Source organism: Sinocyclocheilus grahami, unplaced genomic scaffold (genome assembly GCF_001515645.1).
Source record: "Sinocyclocheilus grahami isolate Dianchi unplaced genomic scaffold, SAMN03320097.WGS_v1.1 scaffold142.1, whole genome shotgun sequence".
Classification (NCBI taxonomy): domain Eukaryota; kingdom Metazoa; phylum Chordata; class Actinopteri; order Cypriniformes; family Cyprinidae; genus Sinocyclocheilus; species Sinocyclocheilus grahami.
This window is the reverse complement of record NW_015505321.1, coordinates 623126-649358: the sequence shown is the minus strand read 5'-3', so window position 1 is coordinate 649358 and position 26233 is coordinate 623126. Positions and strand designations below refer to the sequence as shown.

At 37.0% G+C, this 26233-nt stretch overlaps 1 protein-coding gene across 1 annotated transcript; it reads right to left on the bottom strand.

Moving 5' to 3' along the window:
- Positions 1 to 6926: 6926 nt before the first annotated feature.
- On the bottom strand, positions 6927 to 25869 carry ywhag1 (3-monooxygenase/tryptophan 5-monooxygenase activation protein, gamma polypeptide 1). Its single transcript, XM_016280612.1, has 2 exons — positions 25662 to 25869; positions 6927 to 9293 (listed from the first exon to the last, which is right to left on the bottom strand). Exons 1-2 carry the CDS (start codon positions 25746 to 25748, stop codon positions 8637 to 8639), a joined length of 744 nt encoding a protein of 247 aa, XP_016136098.1. The 5' UTR covers positions 25749 to 25869; the 3' UTR covers positions 6927 to 8636.
- Between the last annotated feature and the right edge of the window lie 364 nt (positions 25870 to 26233).

Sequence of the window (26233 nt, the reverse complement as noted above, 5' to 3'; positions counted from 1 at the left end):
TATTCTTGACTTTATCATACAAATAGATTCCACCAGACATCGCCATGCTGTTTAACTGCAGCAAGCACAACAACATGGCACATTTACTACAATTACTTCAGGAGCTTCACAAAACTGCAATTTTACCATATGCTGGTAAAATGTTGTTTTATATAATATGTATTCATCAAAATGCAATACGTTGCTCTGCCTGAAACTTTTTTTTCTGCTATGTCACCTTGTCCGTGTTAGCTATTAGTTAATGTTGACAATACTGTAGCCATTGTTTTAGGCTACAATATTGTAGCTTTTATTTTAAAACCAATCTATCTCCATTCTCATATGAAGCTGAAGAAACTGAAAATTAAGGATAGCCTGTTTCCTTTTGAAATGAGAAAAAAAAATTATTCTTGACTTTATCATACAAATAGATTCCACCAGACATCGCCATGCTGTTTAACTGCAGCAAGCACAACAACATGGTTTCCTCACATCAGTCGTCTCAGCCAGTAGAGCAGCAGGGAGTGTATTCAGATTGGTCTCTTTGGGTTTTGTGAGGCATTGCATAATGTTTTAAATGACTGTAATAAAAGCTTTCCCATCATGAGCTGTATTTCTGAATATCCTCATGGTGGAGTTGAGAATAAACATCTTCAGGCAGTCTGGATTATCTGGTGTTTATCTGTCTGATCGCAATTATTTAAAATTATATGTTGCTACATTTTTACCATATTTAAATCCGTTTTAAAGAATTACACAAATCCTGACCGTACTTGCTTGAGAGAGTCATCTCTCTCTCACAACAGGAAACCATTTAGTCATATCTTTCATGAATTTAAACATAAAATCAATATGGTTATTGACTGTAACTGTACGAGGTGCCTTAAAATAGCAGCGAAGAGAGAAACAGGTAGAAACCCCTTTAATAAGTAATGCACATTGTTTGAAATGTTTTATGCATGATGCATTTCATAGTGTAGTCATGCAAGTAAGCTTCATCTACTGAAGTAGCATCTGTATGCACGTTTCATGTTCACTGCACACAGTTTTCATCATTGTCAGGAAAATCCTCGTGTTAGTATTATCCTTGCACTTCTGTGGTGAACAAGACGTTTTTAACCCTGTATGGTGCTTTAGGAGATAATGCAGATCTAAAGGAAACTGCACTGATGAACTGTAATGATTCTGACAGCTCTGAACAAAGATTGCCTCAGTACATGAGCCAACAGAGCACTGAAAGTGCAATGTGCTGTTATCATTACGTAATTTTAGATTTACCAACTGTCATGCATTTCATGTTCATTTTGTATATTAAAATGATGATGCATTATAAAAGCAATTAAGTTTTTCCCATTTGTTTGGATGGGTACAAAACAAATATGTATGCATAAAAATGAATGTGTATCTTGATTAATTTTAGGCTAGTCTAGATTAATTTTAAAGTTGATGTTAAAATGCTTATATTCTAGCTTTATATGCAGAAGCAACTGTGACCTATTCTTTGTGTAATGTAAACATATTCCTAGTGGCCTGACTTTGGCATACACCAATGGCATGAGATTGAAGGAAATTGTTTATCCAACTAAATCCAGATGGGTGACGTGTCCAAGAAACCAAAAATTAAGCGTTAGCGTTAGTTCTGGCAGGTCACGTGAGTCAAGCTTGCATCAGCTGATTCTCAGCTGATCACATCTACCTATAGGAATACGACACCTATCGCGGCATTCCTATATAAGCTCTATTCAGTATTATTCAGCAGCTTTTCAGCTTGCTCCGGAGCAAATTACCCTCCTCCATCCCCAGCTCCTCCTTTCACCACAGTCAGGACCTGGCTTTCTGATATTCCTTGCTAATCAGACTCCTTTATCTTGAATAAAGTATTACACTTAAATATTACACTTAAAGTATATTAATGATATCTGCCTTGTTCTGTTCTGTTAACCCTGGGGGGGTTATTATTGCTGCTCTCCCTGCTCATTCATGACAGGCTGCATGGATGGGCAGGGAGTTTTTTGCCCAGAACAGAACCATATCGCCAAACCAAACTTTATGCTAAGTATCTATCATTTTGACGATAGTGGTCCTGACAGAACCAAAGTCATTATTTGCTCTATGTTTGATCTAATCTTTACTTCTTTATTGCCTCTTTCATCTTTGAATCCACCCATTCCTTATTTTGCCAGCTGTCCTTTTCTGATCCATGTCCGGTCTTGTGTAGTGAAATGAGCCGAGGGTTTGATTGGAGGAAGCACAGATGCATTGGCATGCACACCGTCAGCTGAAACGCAGAAGTAGGCCAGCTCTCCTAAGACTCTGTCTCACTAACTCTCATTTCAATAATATTGATACGACTGCCAAAATGTTATAAAAGCAATATGGGGTGCAATTTATCTATTATATTAAATACAGAGAGAGCACTGTGAATTGGCCAAAGGAGAACATAAAAAGAAAATTTAAAAGGACAGAGTGCTAGATCTGATTAAACTCTAACCCTTATGGATTAACAACTGGCAATATTTCAGTATATGCACATTTGTTTATACGTTTATATGCACATTAGTTTATACGTTTTATTTCAATGACGTGGCAACTATGATCCTATTGGATGGCGCGTTCGCCTCTGCGCCATTTTTTGATTGGTCATTCAAATTGTGTTTCGAAATGAATCACAGTCGCGTTAGAGCTGAGGATATGAAATCCCTTAATTCTTGATGTAGCTCGCATCATTAATTCATTCCTTGACCCTGAGGTCATTTTGAATATGTTCTTTTGGGGATACAGCACTCTGAAATCGATGGTAAGTTATAAAACATGTCATGTGGGATTCATTGGGTTTAAGCAGCGTTTCCCGAAGCCTACGTTTATAACACGACTGGATACGGTAAGCGCCGTTTTTTCTCTTTAGGGTCTCCTTAAAGGGGTCATATGATGCGACTTCAATTTTTCCTTTCTCTTTGGAGTGTTACAAGCTCTTGGTGCATAAAGAAGATCTGTAAAGTTGCAAAGACTAAAGTCTCAAATCCAAAGAGATATTCTTTATAAAAGTTAAGTCTGCCACGCCCCCCTAAAATGGCTCTTTCTAACACGCCCCCACATGTCTACCTCACTATGTGGGAAGATTTGCGTAATGCCGCCCAAATGTTCACACAAAGAAAGAAGGCGTAACTTTTATTCTCGCTGTAGTATTGTTGTTGCCGCCGCCGCCATGTTGTGAAGACGCTGTGTGTTTCGTTGTGAAAGCGAAACTACTTTGTTTGGTCTTCCAAAAGAGGAAGATATCTGCTTCATCATGCCTGGAGCTGATCCGTGCTGGTCGCTGAGGAAATACATCAACTTTGCGCTGTGAATCGCCGGATCGGCTTTCACCGTGGACGAAGCGGAGTCCAGCGCGGGGTCGTCACATGTGGTTGCCGCAAGCCTCCTTCGTCGAATCCGCCACCTCTGCTCACTCTAGCCCTCCGGCCGTTCCTCACTTTATCTCCCGGCCTCTGCTCACTATAGGCCGCCGTGTCTGACGCTGTGTGTTTCGTTGTGAAAGCGAAACTACTTTGTTTGGTCTTCCAAAAATGGACACGACTAGAAATCAGTGGTTAAGTTGTATTTACAACACTGTTCCAGAACACTTCAACCCAAATATTCAGATGTGTGCAGCACATTTTATGGAGGACTGTTTCCTGATCCTGGGAGAGTAGACTACAATGCCGGCTGTTCTGACTCACAGACTGTAAGTACGTTTTTCATATTTAAAGAGATTTTATATATTTAAAGCGAATTTTTTGGGCAGTGTAGAGTAGCGCTTGTTGTTTGTCATTTCTCCGATCACAAATGCAGACATGGTTTTATGTTTACGCGGCGCGATGCAGCGCAACGTGTAAAAAGACAGTATAAGTCATTATAATCCATAATTATGTCCCCACTGGATGCAACAAATGCCTCGTTTATAATGGGTTTTCATGTTTTTGTCTCGTCGCTCCGGCCGGACACAGCATCACAGTATGGTGAGGGGCGTAACATTTCCGTCACGCGCTTGAGGTATTCGGCCAATCACAATGCATTGGATAGCTGGCCAATCACAGCACACCTCACTTTTCAGACCGATGAGCTTTGTAAAAATCGATGCGTTTCAGAAAGGCGGCGCATAGAGGAGAAACAATTATGTACAGTATGTGGAAAATAATGTGTTTTTTTAACCTTAAACCACATAAACACATTTCATTACAGCAAATACACAAAATAATGTTCTTTTTAGCAACATCATATGACCCCTTTAAAGATTCGACAGCATAAATAAAAAAAAAATTATTATGAACTATCAGATGAAATAGTGTGCAAGGCACTCGTTTTATAAAGAAGCACTATTTTACATAAAATATTTATTGTATGATTTGTAAGATTTGAAGTTAGTCCCCCCGACATACTTATAAACAAATTAGACATTACATACCACTAGGAGAATGTACAGTAGGTACTGATGTGTCAAAGTTTAAAGTGTTTAAATACAAACAATGGTTAATTAGAGTGAAGCATTTTAATAATTCGGTTGAATGAATGATTCAATGACTTGCTCATCGTTTTTTAAACAATCAGTTAATAAATCCGTTCATGAATTTAAAGTTTTTCATGAATTTAAAGGTGATTTACATTATTTTACACTATCGTCAATGTCCATGTTTGGATCCAAACAACTTTTACCCTAGTACTTCTGTAATGCAAAAAATGATTAGGAATTTTGATACAAATTTTTATGGATTGAAATAGAGGTAGTGTTTATCCATACCCTCCAATACCCTCATTTCAGAAACGAATAGTCGAATCTCACAAAATCAAAAGAAAAGAAATAAATAATTGCATAAAGAAAATGGTGAAATTGCTTTCAGGCGCAAGCAGGGAAAGTAGTAGTTGATCGTTAGCTGCAACTTTTTGTTATTTAGTGATAATTTTATTCCTCGGTCACTAATTACCTTGAATAAAGTGTGCAAGGAATTGTTTGGTAAGTGCAAGGTGTATGCAAAAAGGTTTTCCAGATCATATTATCATTAGTAATGGGGTTTGGAGGAAAGCGATCAGGCATCCTTATGCTACTGGCTTTGCCAGACTTGCTGGCCTTGCTTCTTTTGTTCGTAATCATTGATTTCCCATTCTCTGTCTTTGCCTGATGGTATAATGTTCACACAAACTCAACCCCTCACCGAATCAATATTTGCTTGTGTTGTAGGATTCAGTTCAACGTGCGTACGTCTGCCCTACTGACTCCATCTTACTCGGGCAGATTGCCTACTTGACTTTGGACTGGAGTTGGTGGTGTATACAGCTATCCTGGAGCGCAAGGGTGCCATTTCATTAGTATTTGTCTTTGAAACATTGGTACTTTGTTGCAGTATCGTGCCGTATTTACGTAAGTACTGGAAATTTTTGCCATTCAGTGACATTCTCACAAATGCATTGAGTAAATGTCACAGTTTAAAAAAGAAAGCATTTAATTAGTGTGTCATTAGAATATTTGAACTGGTGTACCATCCATATTGATGCTTTTTATAAGGTAGGTAAGTCTCATAAGTACAGAAGTCCTTGTTATAGAGCTAAGGGTAAGGTTACATGACAACAATGTTCTACAAAACGTACTACATAACGTCTTTCCTTTGCATTTTTGAAAAGTTTTGAGTACAGATGACAACATTGACAAAACTATCCCAGTTCATACAGATCCTCAAATACTACTAAAAACACTGTATTATGCATGGCAGGCCAGTAGTTGGCGATGTCAGGTTGTAAAAAGATTAGCGAATGCACTGAACACGAAATACGCATGCGTGTAACGTCACTGTTTTAACTAATTTGCAGCTTTATAAATTACACAGTTGCAAATGGTATTGTTTCCAAAAATGTGCACTTTGAAACCCGTTTTCAATAGATTACCTTTTCAGGCCCCCAAAACGCCATTGTCATGTAAATAAACGACCAGAAATGCATATAAAGTGTTTCATTTATAGTTGAAAATGGCGCCGTATAAACGCTTCCTTGGATAGAGTATATCCATAGCTTTCATTACACACTTAATGAATATTAACGTTTATGGTTGCAAAGAGGTTGAACATTTCCAGAAGTTTCCAAAAACTTTCAGCCCCTTTGCAACCTTATTAATACTACAAAAGTGATTATCTCCCTCTCTCTGTACCCATCTTATCAATACCTTTGGAAAAGATGAAGTTAAAGAGATACTTCAATCAAAAATTTAAATTCTATCCTCTATCCATCTATTTTCAAAGATGTTTTAAAGAATGTTGGTAAACAAATGGATGTTGGTACCATTGAGTTCCCAAGTATGGAAAAAAAATACGATGAAAGTCATTGGGCACCAGAAACGGCTACCCTCATTCTTCAAAATATCCTCTTTTGTTGTTCAGCAGAAGAAAGAAACTCATACAGTTTTGGAAAAACTTGATGGTGAGGAATCATGACTGAATTTTCATTTTTTGAGTGAACTATGCCTTTAAAGGAAACCAGCTTCACCGGAATGAACTTTAAACTAAAGCAGAGCTGTTGGCACTAACTGTGTGGCAGATGCTAGCATTAAGCAAAGCATTAGCAGAGACAGCCTTCAGCCATCTAGGAGATGGCACGGGATGGCACCGAATGGGAGGGGAAACATGAGCTCAAACAGTGTTGTTCACTATTATCTGACTACTAGACTAACCACTGTGCCATTGGATGTGCACTTATTAATAACAGCACATCATGTTTTCTCTGATGTCAACAGAAAACGACTCAACAGTGTACAACAACAGCACTGAAATGGTGGTTAGAAGAGCACAGTCATGTTTTATTTTTTTAAATTATCATTATTATTATCATTATGTTTCTTCTGTGCAACCGCTACATGACTCACATTTAAGATACCAGTAGACGAGGAAAAAGAAAGAAAACAGAAATCATAAGAATAGGTAATGTTCCATGAGTGAATCCCATACAGAAAAAAACAAACACTGATATTACAGCAAATCTTAAATATCTCACAGTAGAATTTGACAGAAGAAAGCGCAGAAAAGGAAAAGTCATTTTAAGAACAACATTAATCGTTTCACAATGTAATCATAATTTACCGTGACCAAACACCAGACGTGGTCGCTTCTCTTTTTTTTTTTTCTTTTCGCTTCCTTTTCTATTTATTAAAAACCAAACACAAGAATCGCATGTCACTAGAGCAACATCCATACCAGATTATTTCATGGTAAACACGCACTGTTTTGGTATAGCGCACTTCAGCAAGGAAAAAATATATAAGAATATGAAACAATCCAATAGAAAGTAATACATAGAAAATAATCAGATTAAATTCTTGTCATTTCTTGTTCATATGAATACATAACATCTATAGTTTTTAAAGTGAATAAAGTCGAGCTATGGTATATAAATACATCACCAGCATGCACAATATTGTATTATCAAGAATAATGGAGCTGTAATCGTCCTACACTGAGAAACGGTATAATAGGCAAGTGCATTTCATGAGAATAAAAACAAAACAATTTTATGCCAGTGCACTGTCAAAAACTCAAAATAAATTAACTGAACAACAAAAAATAGTCTATGGTACCAGTAATATTAATTGAGTGTATCATAAACCAAGTGATTAGGCATTACTTAAAGGTGGTCGTTTTTTTTTCTGCTAAGCATTGGGCATTTTAGTTTTTTCGTTCTTTTCGTAAATTGTATTTTTCGCCTGTACCATCATTTGATTATTTTACCTATAATATTTAGAACTATTCTTCAGTAGCATTAAAATCAAATCAAATTGTTCTCATACAGTGTGGGTCAGGCTTGACCATTTTTGAAACGGCATCCATAATAATAATGATAATAATAACGACTGGAAAACGGTTTTAGCTTTGGACTTAAAAGGCAATACATGTACCAGGGAAGTCGTAACTGTGTTATTTTTGCACACCTAATCAACATTACTGTAATACAGTAGTTTCGTGTGGTTCCGAGGTGCGATGCATACTAACGATGTGTATCATAAATAGCACAGATAAACAGTTCGACGTAAACGACTTTCAAACATTAGTGAGTGCGATTCAGAATCCCTTTGAACGTATATATCAGACAAAAACACGACCGTTCAGCCTGTCTGCAAATACCTACTTTTGCGAGGCGACAACATTCAAGTTTTCACTTAAAGATTTTTTTGTCATTTAAGCCCACCTTTGACGCTTTAAAGTACTCTTTACTCACAATGTAAATTAATATAAGCAGCTCCGCTTCGTATTTCACTACAAGAACAGTCCCTACGCCAGCGGGTTTAGCGTAACCCTTCAGTCATTTAGAAACGACTGACCTACTGACAAGCTTTTTCCTCAAAGTGTTGAGTCACCGAAAGAGAGGTTTAATTTATTCTTTTTAAGCTACTTCTTAGTTTTTTTGAGACATACCATTCTTTGCAACTAGCATATTTCTCTCTGTAATTTTGTGGAAAATAAAGAAAACTGCGCTGCTTTGCTATCAGCAAACGTGGCGGACACAGTTCCATCATGCCCCCTTTTGTGAATTTTTCATTTAACTTATACTTTTTTTGTTTTTCTTTGTTGTGTGAGCACGCGTGTTTTGTTACAGCCGAGAGGAAAAGGGTCTCAAAGATCTTCTCTTTTCGTCTTCGACGCTTAATTGTTGCCTTCGCCTCCCTCGTCGTCTTGTTGATCGCTCGTCCAGAGCGTCAAGTTGTCTCGCAGGAGCTGCATGATGAGCGTGGAGTCTTTGTAGGAGTCCTCGTTCAGGGTGTCCAGTTCGGCGATCGCGTCGTCAAAAGCCGTCTTGGCCAGATGGCAGGCCTGCTCGGGTGCATTCTGGATCTCGTAGTAGAAGACGGAGTAATTGAGAGCCAGGCCCAGGCGGATGGGGTGCGTAGGCTGCATGTGCTCTTTGCTGATCTCGTGGGCCTCGCTGTAGGCCTTCTCAGAAGACTCCACCACCGTGGCTTTCTTTTCGCCCGTGGCCACCTCCGCCAGGTAACGGTAGTAGTCGCCCTTCATCTTCAAGTAGAAGACTTTGCTCTCGTGCTGGGTGTCGTTGCAGTTCTTGATCAGGAAGTTGTCAAGGAGGTTGAGCACGTCTTGACACACGGCCTCCAGCTCCTTCTCGATTTTCTCGCGGTAAGCGCGGACCATCTCGATTTTCTTCTCGTTGCCGTCGGCGGAGGTCTTCTGCTCGATGCTGGAGATGACGCGCCAGGCGGAGCGGCGTGCGCCCACCACGTTCTTGTAGGCCACAGAGAGCAGGTTCCTCTCCTCGTTGGAAAGGGCCTCATTCAGCTCTGTTACCTGAGAGACAGGGAGGAGGTGGAGAGGTTACTTAATCATTCTTTCACATTTTAACAGGTTTACAAAGTGACAAACAGGCCCAAATGATACATGTTCCTCATCCTTGATGAATCCTCACCAAGGCTGCATTTATTCGATCAAAAAAATTAATAAAAACAGTAATTTTGTGAAATAGTTTAACAATTTAAAATACTAATTTTATACATGAATATTGTAAAATGTAATTTTATTTAATGTAATGTAATTTAATGATCAAAGTTCAGCATCATTACTCCAGTCTTCAGTGTCTTCCAAAATCATTCTAATATACCGATTTACTGCTCAAGAAACATTTCTGATTATTAGTGTTGAAAACCAAGTTTGGGATAAACAAGATAAAAAAATATATATATTTATATATTTATTCAGCAATGAATGCATTAAATTGCTCAGAAGTGACAGTGAAGACATTTGTAATGTTACAAAACATTTCTATTTTAGTTTGTTCTGTTGAACTTTGTGTTCATCAAAGAATTTATCACTGATTTTACACAAATATATTACGCAACAAAAACTGTTTTCACCATTGAAAATAAGAAACATGTATTTAAGCACAAATAATAATTGATAATTTTGCACCAAATCTGAATATTAGACTGATTTCTGAAGAATAATGCTTTGACATCACAAGAATAAATTACTTTAACATTTTACTGTATTTTTAATCAAATAAATGCATCCTTGGTGAGCGTAATTATTCCAAACTTTTGACCGGTAGTGTACATGTATGCAATAGGCAGGCACTTTTATCCAAAGCGATTAACAGTGCATTCAATGTATACATTTCATCAGTTTATACATTCTTGCAATTTTCGCAACCATTCTCTAATTTGTCCAATACACTCCATGTTAAAATGACAGTCTTCAATGGCATTGAACTATGGTGCAGTGTAGTCTTATTTTATGAAATTATCTTGTTTTCTCCATCGTCTTCTACTTTAGGAAAAGGAAGGAAGGAAAACCTGCTGTACTGCAGTATGCATTTTGATGACGTCTGCTTAAAGCATCGCTTGCAAACCAAAAAAGCACATTAACTCGACGTTTAGTGAGAGAGCTGTTTATGCAGCATTAGGGTCACTAATAAAAACCCAAAAGGGTGCGATTGTCTTTATACACTAATCTGTGTCAACTTCAGCCTTTTCTTATGTCCATTACATTTGAATAGATGAACAGTTTAAGGACGTGTCATTTAAGTACAGAATAACAGCATAGATGTGTTGTGAATGGTAGTTCACAATGTCCTTTTGTGAGTCATTCGGGTGAACGGTTCAAGTAAGCTTCAATGTGGTCATTTGCCAAATGCCTATTTATGGACATGGCATCTTCATTGTTCGTTTTCACCAGCACATGTACCACATGTCCTAGTGTAGGCTGGAAGCGGTGTAGTAAATCTATTCATAGAAGACTGGCAGCGTTTCAAAATGAAAGATTTGTGTGGATTAACATGCCACTTGCTTTGTTTAAAAACACATCGCAACCTGAATTACTGTGTGTTGTTTACAGAGCGACATAGTGAAAAGTGAGCCTACACATTCCTGTCCAAATGAAAGCGTCGTAGAGATGCTTTGATTTAAGAGCCTGGCAGTGGGCGGATGAGCTGGTGCCTACAGATCTCTCTCTTCTACTACCTTTCAGATGCAATTTCCTGCATCTTTTGGAGAAGCGCCATGATTTGCTGCATTTTTTGCTGTATCATTCACTGTCTGCGTCATCGTCAACCTAAACGCAAGCAAAACCACATAGCATGCCGATGCATCATGCTCAAATTTAATACAGAGAATGGCTGTTGATAACACAAGTGCTCGTCAACAAAGCAGGTTTGATGTTGCTATTAATTATATCCTGTTTAATTTGACCAAAAATATTTACTTGAAATACCCAGAGATTAAGTTTATTTAAATAATTTAACAACACATGCTCACAGTTCTCTGGCAGTGGTTAACCCTCTGGTGCTGTTTAGTCGTTTTTGACCGAAACATTGTATGTTTTGGTTTTTTAGAATTTTTTACTTCATCGGAATGGTATAAAACTTGGTACAGGTTTTGGCAATTGCTATGAGAACACACACACACACACACACTCACACAAAATCATGGACATGATTCGAAAAGGTTAAATGATCCTGAAAAAAGTAGTCACACTTGTACTCTTTTTGGTCAAAAATGAGCGCAATGGAAATGAATGGGAGGTGAATTCCATCTAGTGAAAACGTTTGGTACTGCACCCAAACAAAATCGTAAAAAAATCAGTCAGTGCAAGTTTCTTTCAGTTGAAACGGCTCAGAGTTACATTTTAGTCTGGGACTAGTCTTAAGCCATGTCTGTGAAACCGGGGGTTTAAGTTGGAAATTTTACACTCAAAAAGTGGTACAGATAATAAATGGATCATGACTATTCCCCTACATAACTAAATCCTCTAAAAATACTAAATATTAAATAAAAACACTTAACTAGAATATAGTACCTTCATTTCATTTTTGACCTCCATGCGAACAACACCAGAGGGTTAATGGACACATGACATGCAGGTAAACTAATAAAATAATTCATATTTTTTGTGCAATTTTGATTGTAAACATTTAAATAATTAACTTAAAATGAAATGAATCATAAAAATGATTAATTAATTTATGATTAAATTCGATTTTCATCAACCCCTTGAAACCTTGTGTGATTGGTTCAGTGCATTTTAACATGGACATCTTTCTAAAAACACGTGAAAAAGTTTTGTAGTAAATGGCACAGCTGATTTATTTCAATTATCAACTGGTGCTTCCTCAGAAGAACTAAAAGAATCTGAATCAGAACCATAATTAGGGTTGGATATCATTTCAATTTGAGTGATTCTGATTGTTAATGATTCCCAGTTTCGATTCCAATAAGGTATAAAAAAAATTTAATCAAACATTTAAATGATCAAACGTATTTGCTCCGTCTTTTTTTGCAAAACTTTCTGAATACCATGAACAAATATCGGCACACAGGAATCGATGAGCAGAATCGAAATGCACATATCTTACCGAATCCACGGTTCTTGGAAATGTGGAACCGGTTCTCAATACCCAACCCAAACCATAATAGATTTCTCGTAAGTAAACGACACAAATGTTCAAAGCTGCGTTTAGTGTTTGGTTTGATTAAATATGCACTCGTTTATGAACAGACACACAATCCGTTTCCTGCATCAGACTGGGAACAATTTATAATATTACTGATCAATTATTCCACAACTTCCTTTCTTCATCTCAAGCACAACAGTCATTAAACACCCTGAGACTGAAAGAGAGTCGCCGAATCACACATGTACTGGTATTGCAGACATAGTTCTGGTTGTGTACAGTAGTTGTTTTGTTATGTTACCATTTACAAACTGCCTTTAACCTCTTATGCACATAACCTCCCATCCAGACAGCTGGGGGTAAGTAAAGAGCCATCTCCCGTCTCCATAGAAACAAGGCAGTCGTCTTTGTTTGGACGCAATCGACTATCTCTGCTGCTGCCGTGGCAACGATGTCCACGCTACTTGCCTGTGTGTATGTGTTTGGGGAGTGAGGTGTAGATGTGTGTGTGTGTGTGTGTGTGTGTGATGCACGTGTGAGTTTGTGGGTGGATGTGTTGTGCTGTTTTACGTTGTCACACATGGATTAAACTCAAACTGTCAGAAAAATCTGCAGATGTCTGTTAATCAAGCAGTGTAAATAGAATATGCTGGAATTTCACTGAATGCTCAAACTTTTCTATGTACATTTTGTGTGTTTAAAATTATAATACCGTGTTATTGCGTAGAATGTAATGGAAGCTTATAGCTTATCTCTTGCGATTTCTTTTGTTCCCAAGGTACTTGAGAGGTCTCTCAGAACTCAGAATTCTGCAATTAAAAAGTTTATTTTTTATTCTGTGGCAGAAATATGACTCCAGAATGTTTTTTCACATGTATAAAATAAATTGTCACCACAGATCAAAATACTAGATATAAAGGGGCCTAAATACTCCTTTGTGATATTCCTAACACGTTCTTTGTTTTTTTTCAGCGTTGTTTCTATGACTTCAGGCATAGTAAAATGAATGAATTTCTTGATTTGTTTAGTTACCTACTTTTTCAATATATTAAATATTGACTTTGAATTGTCTATTGTAACATAGTGATTAAAATATTATTTAGTAAGCAAGAGAGAAGAAACATCACAAGTTTACTTTGAAGTAATGATTAAGTAACGTTTATAGTAATAAATTCATGATGTTTGTAAATAAACTAATTTGATTTCAAACAAATAGGGAATATAGTGGGTGCAGCAAGTGTGCTGCAATATATAAGGCGCACTAATGCAAAACAATTCAAATGGCACTTCCGATGTAGTGTTTATAATGAAAGCTATCTAATTCTGTTTCATCCCTTATGCCTGGTAGCCTAATGATTTATCAAGATAATTTGGGTCTAGAAAAACAAAACATTGTAAACATATATGATTGAAATACAAATAAATAGTCAATAGTATGTGCAATACAACTGCATAAAGTTCATGTGATGACATAAGCAAAGAAATAAGCACATTTCTGTACAGTTCGCACACGTGTACATCATGTGCAGAGTCGGGGTTTGATGATTGGAGACAGGCAGCGCTTATGTCTTTTCTTCCTGGTGGAGCCTATTTGCCTTTTCATTTCTCTCTCCTGGCCTGCCCTTTCCTCTTGATCTCACTGAAGTACGCTCATAACCTTAAAGTCAGCTTGAAATCAAAATGGTCATCAACCAATGGGTGAAACTGATTTAGGCTACGTTTACACGACAACGGTGTAGTCAAAAACGGAAACGTTTTTTCCTTGCGTTTTAAAAAAAGTTTCAAAATGATTTGCGTTTACACATATCTGCGAAAACGGCCCAAAGCGCTGTATTACGTATGTCAGGCCAGTAGTTGGCGCTGTCACCTTGTTAGTAAACCGTACCTGTTGGGAAGTGACGATTATATGATGTTCGGCGAACAGATCTCTGCTGTTGGTTGTAATATTGGTGAAGTAAATCCACACTTTGCTGAAGAAGCGTTAGCAAACTCTTGAGCTGCTAGCAACAACAGTACCATGTACTCCGCCATTGTTGTGTATGTTTGTTCGCGCTTGCCTTTAAAATCAACACGTACTGCACATGTCTACATACCTAACACGTACTACGCACGCGCATGACGTCACCATTTTCAAAGATTCCCGTACTGGGTGTTTACACGGAAACGATAACGGTGCCGTTTTCAAAAATATGCATTTTCAGTCCCCAAAACGCCGTTGTCGTGTAAACGAACAGTCAAATCGCATAAAAAGTTTCCCGTTTTTGGCTGAAAACTATGTGGTTTCTTGTTAAATATCGTATTTCACTCAGTAATATGTCAGATTATGGTCATCATTTAGCCACAATAATGTTGTTTGAAACCAATAGGAACGATATGTACGAGTCAAATCTGGCAGCTTCACAAAATGTGTCTACAGCTGGAAAACATGGTACTTTTTGTCCTTTTTTGGGGTGGACAATCACAATTACTAGTCACTGTGGTTGTATGGAAAAAAGCAACTTGGGCATTATGCTAAATAACACCTTTTGTGTTCTGCAGAAAAACAAAAAAATCACAGGTTTCAAACATGAGTTAGTATCTTCGAGAACAAAAAACCTAACACACAGTGCTGTATGATTCATGATAAGTGTAATGGTTTTAATGGAAGGCAAATCTCAAACTTCTTTGTTTTTATGATGCCTTATCAATTTCATAGTACTTTGTTGGCATGCAGCCTTGAGTATATAAATCGTACACAACCTATTCTAGCACAAGCATGGTAAAGCACTTGATTATTTGGCCTAATTAGATACAGATGCATTGAGCAGTATTGCACAACAGTGCAATGATACAGCTCTCGTAGTGTGCTAATTCTGTCTGTGAGGCCTTTGTAGTCTCTGTAATCTCAGGGCACTTGCAGTTGGAGTTGCGTCATAAGACTCCAATAAAGCCGCCAGCTATTGCAGCAGCGAATGCTTGTTGACTTTTAGCCCCAGTTGTAGATTATGACAAACACAAAAGGGTGAAGAAAAGAGAGATGGACATGAGATGGCAGGAAGTAAGAAAAGAGAAGTTTATGGCCATCAAAATCTAGTTAATGTGGCTTCTTTCTTTTCCACTTTATTGCTTAATAACTGAGAAAGCTCCTTTAATGACCCGCTGTTACTGAGCCATGCAGCCTCTCTCAGTAATGAATATTATTGAAATTATGAATGATATCATTGTGGACTTGACGGAGAGGACTAGTGCCATTTCCTGGTAATCTGGTGATTTCAGAATGCATGTAGTGTGGCAATAGAAATGTGTCAATTGTAGAGATTTTCCTATAATGTTTATGACTCGTTAGCCTTATTTGTGCAGCTATCAGTGATTTACATTATTTATGCATAAGATTGGCAAAGAAACACAAAGAAATATGAAAATGAAACGCAAAACATTTCCCAAACATGTTTCCATATTAACATTCAATTTGAGCAATAAAGTCAAACTACATTTGTTCTAAAAAATCTGATATTTTGGTTTGCAATTATCAAGAGAGATTGATCAAAATAGAATTAATTAGTTAAAATTATCAAATGACTGTATACATGCAAAGTGGGAGGTATGAACAATATTTTTCATTGATTTTTTCTGCAGGTTACATCATTGCACCAGTAGGTGGCGAGAAGCGGCCGTCTTTGAGTGAGTCAAAGATTCATTCATTCAACTGATTCGTTAAAAAAACACTGATTAATTCTGGAACAAATCAAGTGTGACCGTCTTTATGAGTTAGTTGTTGAATCGTTCACTCAACCTATTCATTCAAGACACCGATTCATTCTGGAACAAATTAAGGGACTGTCTTCATGAGTGAATCATTGAATCATTAATTCAACCAATTCATTCAAAACACTAATTCATTCCACTGCTGTGTTGCTCAGTCTTTATTAATATGAACGAGGGCTGGGCGATATGACCTAAAATCAAAACCTCGATTAATTGAACACTTTACCTTGATTGCGATTATTGAACAATTTATTTATTTATTCATTTTTTGCCCTCATAGTTCATTAAAGGTGTGTACTGTAAATATACTCAACTATTAAAGGTGGGATATTTTTTTTTTCTAATGAAAGAGTGCATTTCTTATTTTTGTGATTTTAAAATAACTGAAGGAAACAAACTATTTGTGGTTATTTGTTGAATAGTTCGAACAATTAAAATCAGAGATTGCTTGAAATGAAGACATCTTATGAAAAAAGTCACATTTCGGTTTTATTGTAAAAAGCAAGTTTCCTTTCTTGCAAACAAAATAAATGAATATTGCCATGTCACACATGCGAGACGCTGCAAAAGACGCGAGCGCGACAGTCATACACACACGGTAAGTATCTTTTTAAGAGGAAAGTATTAATAGGATTAAAAAAACAAAATATCCTACATGGGAAAATTAAGTCGGTTAGAGGTTTCGATTTCTTTTCGATTAATCGTCCAGCCCTATTATTAACAATATGACAATGTATACAATATATTGTTATATTGTTCATAACTATAACTATAAACAATAAGAGCAAACAATAACTATAAAGTCATATATACATTATATACTGTTATCATGATGTACAATTACTCGTACAGTGAAGTGTAAGATATTGGTCATACTGCCCTCTGCTTTTTATTGTATTTGGCAAAAGAAGAAATGTGATTGATATTTATCATAATAAAAGAAGGATCATGTGGCGTATTAGACTGATTTGACTGACAAGGCGCTATTGTAAGCCTGACTAGTGCTATGGTGTTATCATGAGAACAAAGAGGCTCTTTATTCTCTTCTACAACCCGACCGTCTTTTAAAGCAGCTCATAATTCATCTGCACATTTTAAACTTCATGTTAACGTTTAGTAGATTATCTGAAAACAACATTTAGGTCTGAGGTAATTAAAGTCTTTAAAAGTCCCAAATCAGTTTCTATTTAGTGAACAGGGACTCAAAACAAAGCTTTGATTTTGAGTTTTGATCAAGTTGTGGTGTTAAGTTAGGAATTGAATTTAAGACTCATTATGAACTATCCTAATTCAAACAGGTAAGCGGAAATGCCCAGTCGACCCTTTGCCAAGCCTGTCGAAGTCTCTTTCAGGTAACTTAATGTGCTATTTTCTGTGTAGTTAATATGCACACAGGTGCGTTTCAATAACGTATTTCATGTCAGCAATTAAATTAAAGAATATAAAAGCACAGTGCACTGCATACGGCAATACTTCAGTCAAATGAAATCATGGCTATAATTATGGCTATTGCTTCAAATCCAAAGTAGCTGTAAAAATGCAGTACCTATAGACTGAAGTATTTCCATGGTGATAGTGGAGCAGGAAGATGTGTTAAGGAGTGGAGGATGGGATGACGGGGATGTTGTTAGGAAGGAAGAAGGGGATTCTTACTCAAAGTAGCTCATTTTTGTTATATAACCATCGAGTGATTGCAGATGTTTTTTCAAGAAACGTTTTTGCAGCTGCTGCAGGCTTCTAAAAATAAAATGCATAAAAGCTTTACGACCATACTGTCTTAAAGCCACGTCTATGGTAATGCCAGATGAAAGACCACGGATGGAGGTGGATGTGGGTTGAACGCCACACATGTATGATGAATAATTCAGTGCATAAGCACAGAAATTTCACAACTGTTTAAAAGGATGGGATGACGGGGATGTTGTTAGGAAGGAAGAAGGGGATTCTTACTCAAAGTAGCTCATTTTTGTTATATAACCATCGAGTGATTGCAGATGTTTTTTCAAGAAACGTTTTTGCAGCTGCTGCAGGCTTCTAAAAATAAAATGCATAAAAGCTTTACGACCATACTGTCTTAAAGCCACGCCTATGGTAATGCCAGATGAAAGACCACGGATGGAGGTGGATGTGGGTTGAACGCCACACATGTATGATGGATAATTCAGTGCATAAGCACAGAAATTTCACAACTGTTGAAATGAAATGACTTTCCTTTTTTATGCAAATTCCTGTTTTTCAAATTAACTACCTTCTGGTACGTAATGCCAGAGACTGTATAACAGAAACAGTCCACTTCTAAATATTTAAATGGGACCCCTCAATATGGCGTCTGTAGTCCCACATTACAGTTACAAGAGTCAATTGCATTTTTCATCGTAGCATTGCAACACAGCTGTACGAATGAAAGTCCTGCTTACAGTTAAAAGAGCCAATGTGTTGGTTACTGTAGAACAGGCATCCCCAAACGGGTTTGTGAAATCATGAAAAGCTAATAAGTAATTACATCGTATGTAAAATTTAAATAAGTTGTGCTGTACAATAATGGCAAGAAAGCTTCACTCTTGAAACATTATTATAATTAATATATCTTCATTATAATGTTCAAATATTTACTTTTTTATGTTACAGTACAACTGTAATATATATACACACACACATGCACATCTAAGGGGTTTGGCTGACAAAAAAGTTTGTATAATACGCATGTGCATTAGTATGCGCATAATAAATATTTAGCATGATTTGAGCTTAAGAAATAAAATCTATAAATATTTTGCATGATAAATAAATATTTTGCATGATTTGAGCTTAAGAAATAAAATATATAATACCTTTGTTGTATGATTTTAAATATATATTATGAAACAATTTCAACAAATAGTTACAGATTTTGGTCTTTCCTTGATCAAGTACAAGTAGGAGCTTTACTTAAATGACTAAATATTTTGTAAAGGAATGTAATCTGAATTTGCTTTATTAGCATTTTTCATATCAACTTTGATTATGATTTAAAGCCACTTTTTAACCTACACCTTCTCTTTCTACTTTCTGCTTATGAAAGCAGAAAACGGTGTGTTTCTGCTGAATAAATGTATGGTTACTCCAAAGGTTCAAAGCCGTAACTGTGATAGATTGGGCACAACATGTCAGAATAAATGTACTATAATTAAACAACTGAGTGTAAAACGGCAACAAACGAATAAAACTCAACGCATGCTTAGAAGTCTAAATTAAAACACACCTGACATATAACTGAACAGTTTGCAAGAGTCAGAACATTATAGTCTGGAAGCTAGTAGCCATCAGCAGCGGAAGTAATTAAGTAATAACACATTTTTGTGTATTTTGCATTGAGAATTATTAACTGCACTACATCTCAGTCTCATCATTAGCAAGGTATCTGGCTTCTTAATTCCAGGCCTTTATGGGCGTAAGCTGCCAACAGGCAGTGAGCATCGCTGCAGTGAGGAGAGTTTCCTCCCATAGTGAGAAGAAGACATGACTGAACACACACACACCCCTGAGCTGCCGAGGGACCTTCCAGCTAGCTGAGCTGGAGCTTCCGGTCAGCTGAGGAGTAAATCAATCCATCCTCCAGTGTGTCTCAAAAAGAGACGATGCCGAGTAAGTTGCATCAATCCCTTTGCATGCATAAGCACACTGAATGACACCAAATACAAAAAGTTTAAGTCAGTCACTTCTGCTCGTGCACTGTACTGTATGGAAGGCTGTTTCTGCCACTGAATAAAAAATTGAAAAGCTTTTTTCATGTAATTGCACGTTTACATCTACATCAACAAAGCTGCAGCTGTTATAAAGTCAGAATTGTGATATATAAATCTGAGTTTACATCTGGCAATTCTGACTTTTTTCTCAGAATATGAACTCTCAATTCTCTAAAAAAAAAAAGGGTATTTTTATTTCCTCAGAATTTGACTTTTAAACTGAGAAAAGACATAAATTCACAATTGTGAGAAAAAAGTCAGAATTGCGAGATATGGAAGCCTGTTTCTGACACTGAATGAACTTTTTTCTGTTTCTGACTTTATAACATGCAGTTGCAACGTTCTTGTTTATATCTTGCAATTGCAGGAAAAAAGTCTAAATTACCTTTTTTTGTTTTTTATTTAGTAGTGGAAATGAGCTGCCATACGTGTGAGATGAAGTATGGACCTTATAAATATTTAAGATTCACATTTGGGCAGAAGAAAGTGACTCTTGAGAGCCTACATGAACCCAGACGGGGTTGGTTGGTACATGCCATTAATGGCCGGTCGGAATTATTTATTAGTATAGACCACATAAAAGCAAACACTTTAGAAAGATGACGGAGATCTGGGGGAGCTAATCATTGTATAATATTTGAAATACACAGGAGTGGAACCAGTTTGTCAAGCTTATCGTCTCCGAATGAAAATTGTTTAGTAGAAATCATTATATGAACCGCACTAATGGCAGACCGGTGTATCAGAGGCACTGTGCAATGCACCTTATCATTTCCCCTCAGTAACTACTCATCTACCCAAAGCAGATGTCAAGAGATAGTGCAATTAGACTATGACTGAGCATTCTTCAGTAATGGACAGCATCCAGACTTAGTGAGTAGCTAAATGGAAATGCACTTTCCTTTTTACTTAAATGGTTGCAAGGAGTTCATTATCCCAAATCAAAACTTGACATGCAATGATTTGCAAACCAATAGCCTTTTTTTTTATTGCTGTAGGCAATCTACACTTTAATGTTATGACATTACTCTCATGTGCTGTTGCATAACTTTTGAGAAATATGAAAATGGCATATTTAGTCCCTCTTTCTAGTTTTCTAATTGTCTAATTCCAATGCACATGTTGTCTTCGCAACATTTATTTAGGCTTAGTTTGGTCTGTTTGTTTCTTCATACATTACATTTATGATGATAAAAAATTAAATGCATTTTATTTTCTATGATAGAATTTATTTGCATTTTTAAAAAAAATTATTTTAAGTCTATTGTCCATTTAAAAACGTATTTATTTCCATTTTTATGATTGAATTGATAACTCGTTTCATTTTATTTGTAAGTGTCACTCCTTGTTCTCCGCATATATTGATATTTTAAGTCGACTTAAAGAAAACCCACCCGGTAGATGTTTTCACATTTCTTAAACGTTCCATTTTGATTATTATTTCACTTTAAGTGTGGTTTAAGTGTAGAACGTATTACAAACATTGTAGAGACTCCAACACATGAAATGGGTGTGTCAGATAAAGGAGACATGCAAAACTTCCATGACAGGAGTCAGAAGGCAACACTGAAATATGATTTTTAAAACACTGGTTTTAAAAATCTGATGCAAACTATTGCCTCCTTGCATTAGGGCCCTATCAACTTTCAATGCAAACCTACGCCCTTGATAGAGAGAAAGAGAGAGAGAGGGGTTGGTGATTGGACCCTATTGGATGGAGGCTGATGGATCGGATGAAATGGTGCATTACGGGCACTGCACCTTGGCACGCGTTGCGACAAAATGAAATGACTTTCCTTTTTTATGCAAATTCCTGTTTTTCAAATTAACTACCTTCTGGTACGTAATGCCAGAGACTGTATAACAGAAACAGTCCACTTCTAAATATTTAAATGGGACCCCTCAATATGGCGTCTGTAGTCCCACATTACAGTTACAAGAGTCAATTGCATTTTTCATCGTAGCATTGCAACACAGCTGTACGAATGAAAGTCCTGCTTACAGTTAAAAGAGCCAATGTGTTGGTTACTGTAGAACAGGCATCCCCAAACGGGTTTGTGAAATCATGAAAAGTTAATAAGTAATTACATCGTATGTAAAATTTAAATAAGTTGTGCTGTACAATAATGGCAAGAAAGCTTCACTCTTGAAACATTATTATAATTAATATATCTTCATTATAATGTTCAAATATTTACTTTTTTATGTTACAGTACAACTGTAATATATATACACACACACATGCACATCTAAGGGGTTTGGCTGACAAAAAAGTTTGTATAATACGCATGTGCATTAGTATGCGCATAATAAATATTTTGCATGATTTGAGCTTAAGAAATAAAATATATAATACCTTTGTTGTATGATTTTAAATATATATTATGAAACAATTTCAACAAATAGTTACAGATTTTGGTCTTTCCTTGATCAAGTACAAGTAGGAGCTTTACTTAAATGACTAAATATTTTGTAAAGGAATGTAATCTGAATTTGCTTTATTAGCATTTTTCATATCAACTTTGATTATGATTTAAAGCCACTTTTTAACCTACACCTTCTCTTTCTACTTTCTGCTTATGAAAGCAGAAAACGGTGTGTTTCTGCTGAATAAATGTATGGTTACTCCAAAGGTTCAAAGCCGTAACTGTGATAGATTGGGCACAACATGTCAGAATAAATGTACTATAATTAAACAACTGAGTGTAAAACGGCAACAAACGAATAAAACTCAACGCATGCTTAGAAGTCTAAATTAAAACACACCTGACATATAACTGAACAGTTTGCAAGAGTCAGAACATTATAGTCTGGAAGCTAGTAGCCATCAGCAGCGGAAGTAATTAAGTAATAACACATTTTTGTGTATTTTGCATTGAGAATTATTAACTGCACTACATCTCAGTCTCATCATTAGCAAGGTATCTGGCTTCTTAATTCCAGGCCTTTATGGGCGTAAGCTGCCAACAGGCAGTGAGCATCGCTGCAGTGAGGAGAGTTTCCTCCCATAGTGAGAAGAAGACATGACTGAACACACACACACCCCTGAGCTGCCGAGGGACCTTCCAGCTAGCTGAGCTGGAGCTTCCGGTCAGCTGAGGAGTAAATCAATCCATCCTCCAGTGTGTCTCAAAAAGAGACGATGCCGAGTAAGTTGCATCAATCCCTTTGCATGCATAAGCACACTGAATGACACCAAATACAAAAAGTTTAAGTCAGTCACTTCTGCTCGTGCACTGTACTGTATGGAAGGCTGTTTCTGCCACTGAATAAAAAATTGAAAAGCTTTTTTCATGTAATTGCACGTTTACATCTACATCAACAAAGCTGCAGCTGTTATAAAGTCAGAATTGTGATATATAAATCTGAGTTTACATCTGGCAATTCTGACTTTTTTCTCAGAATATGAACTCTCAATTCTCTAAAAAAAAAAAGGGTATTTTTATTTCCTCAGAATTGGACTTTTAAACTGAGAAAAGACATAAATTCACAATTGTGAGAAAAAAGTCAGAATTGCGAGATATGGAAGCCTGTTTCTGACACTGAATGAACTTTTTTCTGTTTCTGACTTTATAACATGCAGTTGCAACGTTCTTGTTTATATCTTGCAATTGCAGGAAAAAAGTCTAAATTACCTTTTTTTGTTTTTTATTTAGTAGTGGAAATGAGCTGCCATACGTGTGAGATGAAGTATGGACCTTATAAATATTTAAGATTCACATTTGGGCAGAAGAAAGTGACTCTTGAGAGCCTACATGAACCCAGACGGGGTTGGTTGGTACATGCCATTAATGGCCGGTCGGAATTATTTATTAGTATAGACCACATAAAAGCAAACACTTTAGAAAGATGACGGAGATCTGGGGGAGCTAATCATTGTATAATATTTGAAATACACAGGAGTGGAACCAGTTTGTCAAGCTTATCGTCTCCGAATGAAAATTGTTTAGTAGAAATCATTATATGAACCGCACTAATGGCAGACCGGTGTATCAGAGGCACTGTGCAATACACCTTATCATTTCCCCTCAGTAACTACTCATCTACCCAAAGCAGATGTCAAGAGATAGTGCAATTAGACTATGACTGAGCATTCTTCAGTAATGGACAGCATCCAGACTTAGTGAGTAACTAAATGGAAATGCACTTTCCTTTTTACTTAAATGGTTGCAAGGAGTTCATTATCCCAAATCAAAACTTGACATGCAATGATTTGCAAACCAATAGCCTTTTTTTTTATTGCTGTAGGCAATCTACACTTTAATGTTATGACATTACTCTCATGTGCTGTTGCATAACTTTTGAGAAATATGAAAATGGCATATTTAGTCCCTCTTTCTAGTTTTCTAATTGTCTAATTCCAATGCACATGTTGTCTTCGCAACATTTATTTAGGCTTAGTTTGGTCTGTTTGTTTCTTCATACATTACATTTATGATGATAAAAAATTAAATGCATTTTATTTTCTATGATAGAATTTATTTGCATTTTTAAAAAAAATTATTTTAAGTCTATTGTCCATTTAAAAACGTATTTATTTCCATTTTTATGATTGAATTGATAACTCGTTTCATTTTATTTGTAAGTGTCACTCCTTGTTCTCCGCATATATTGATATTTTAAGTCGACTTAAAGAAAACCCACCCGGTAGATGTTTTCACATTTCTTAAACGTTCCATTTTGATTATTATTTCACTTTAAGTGTGGTTTAAGTGTAGAACGTATTACAAACATTGTAGAGACTCCAACACATGAAATGGGTGTGTCAGATAAAGGAGACATGCAAAACTTCCATGACAGGAGTCAGAAGGCAACACTGAAATATGATTTTTAAAACACTGGTTTTAAAAATCTGATGCAAACTATTGCCTCCTTGCATTAGGGCCCTATCAACTTTCAATGCAAACCTACGCCCTTGATAGAGAGAAAGAGAGAGAGAGGGGTTGGTGATTGGACCCTATTGGATGGAGGCTGATGGAGCGGATGAAATGGTGCATTACGGACACTGCACCTTGGCACACGTTGCGACACGCCTAGTGCGAGCGAAACTGCATGCGTAAAACCACATGCGATCGCTTTGATTTTCACGACCTCTTCAAACGCGAATGGATGGACGCAACTGTCAGCGCTGCGCGTTCAGTGACTGCTTCAGACAAAGAGAACAGCGTCGATTTGAGGGGTTTTGCATCTTTAAATAACCAGCGTTCTTATCCCTAATAATGCTTATAAATCCAAAGCGCTTTATTATGGCACGATTTCAGGTCCCCGCACTGGAGAATTCGGTTCTGAATCGGCAAAAACGCGTGGGCTACATCATTAATGCCCACTGATTTTTAAGCAAAACTGTGTTACTATTACGTCCATGTGCAATAATGAAATGTCATCCTGTGGTCATGTTGTGCAGTTCGGTCGGATCTCGCAAAGGCACCGCCCAAAGGTCCGCTGCCAGTTTCCAGCTCAAATCTGAATTTACATTCAATGCTGCATTTCACTCTAGTTTAATGACAGTGACATATCATGTTCCGAAATAAGCCTAGTCATCAGCAGAACTGTGACCTGTCAGTCGATCCGGATCAACTTATACGGGGGCCTTTAAACTGAAGAACGCGCACTCTAATTCGAATCGATATAAGAACTGGAAGATCTTTCAAAAATCTTAAACTTCCAGTGGCAATGCCCATGCATAATTTTAGACAGCTAGAACGTAATTATGAAAGAAATAACGTGAAGATAACTATCCGAATAGCTGAATCATTCATGAATTATGAATGTAGATATTAATAAAGCAGAAGTTGCACTTACCGATTTCATGGCAGCAGCCATATCGTCATATCTCTCAGCCTGCTCGGCCAGTCTGGCTTTCTGAACCAGCTGCTCGCGGTCCACCATGCTTAAGTTGCTTCAGGAGCTGTGTGCGGGTGATCGAGGTGTATTTGGTGAACATGCAGTGTTGCCGCTGCAGCTGCTCTCTGCTGTCTGTGCGGCGCGCGCGTGCCGATGCAAGACCCCCCCTCACTTTCTCTGGATTGCGTCATCAGTTGTGAGGGGGGTGCGGTGCGCCCTCTGCGTAGTGACGTCATTAACATGGGAATCTTGCGCGACAGTGACTTGCCGAATCATCCCGTGAAATTGAAATGTGTCCCTGCAGCACAAAAGCAGTGTTAAGTCGCTGGGGGATATTTGTAGCAATAGCCAACAATACATTGCATGGGTCAAAATTATTGATTTTTCTTTTATGCCAAAAATCATTAGGATATTAAGTAAAGATCATGTTCCATGAAGATATTTTGTACATTTCCTACCATAAATATATCAAAACTTGATTTCTGATTAGTAATATGCATTGCTAAGAACTTCATTTGGATAACTTTAAA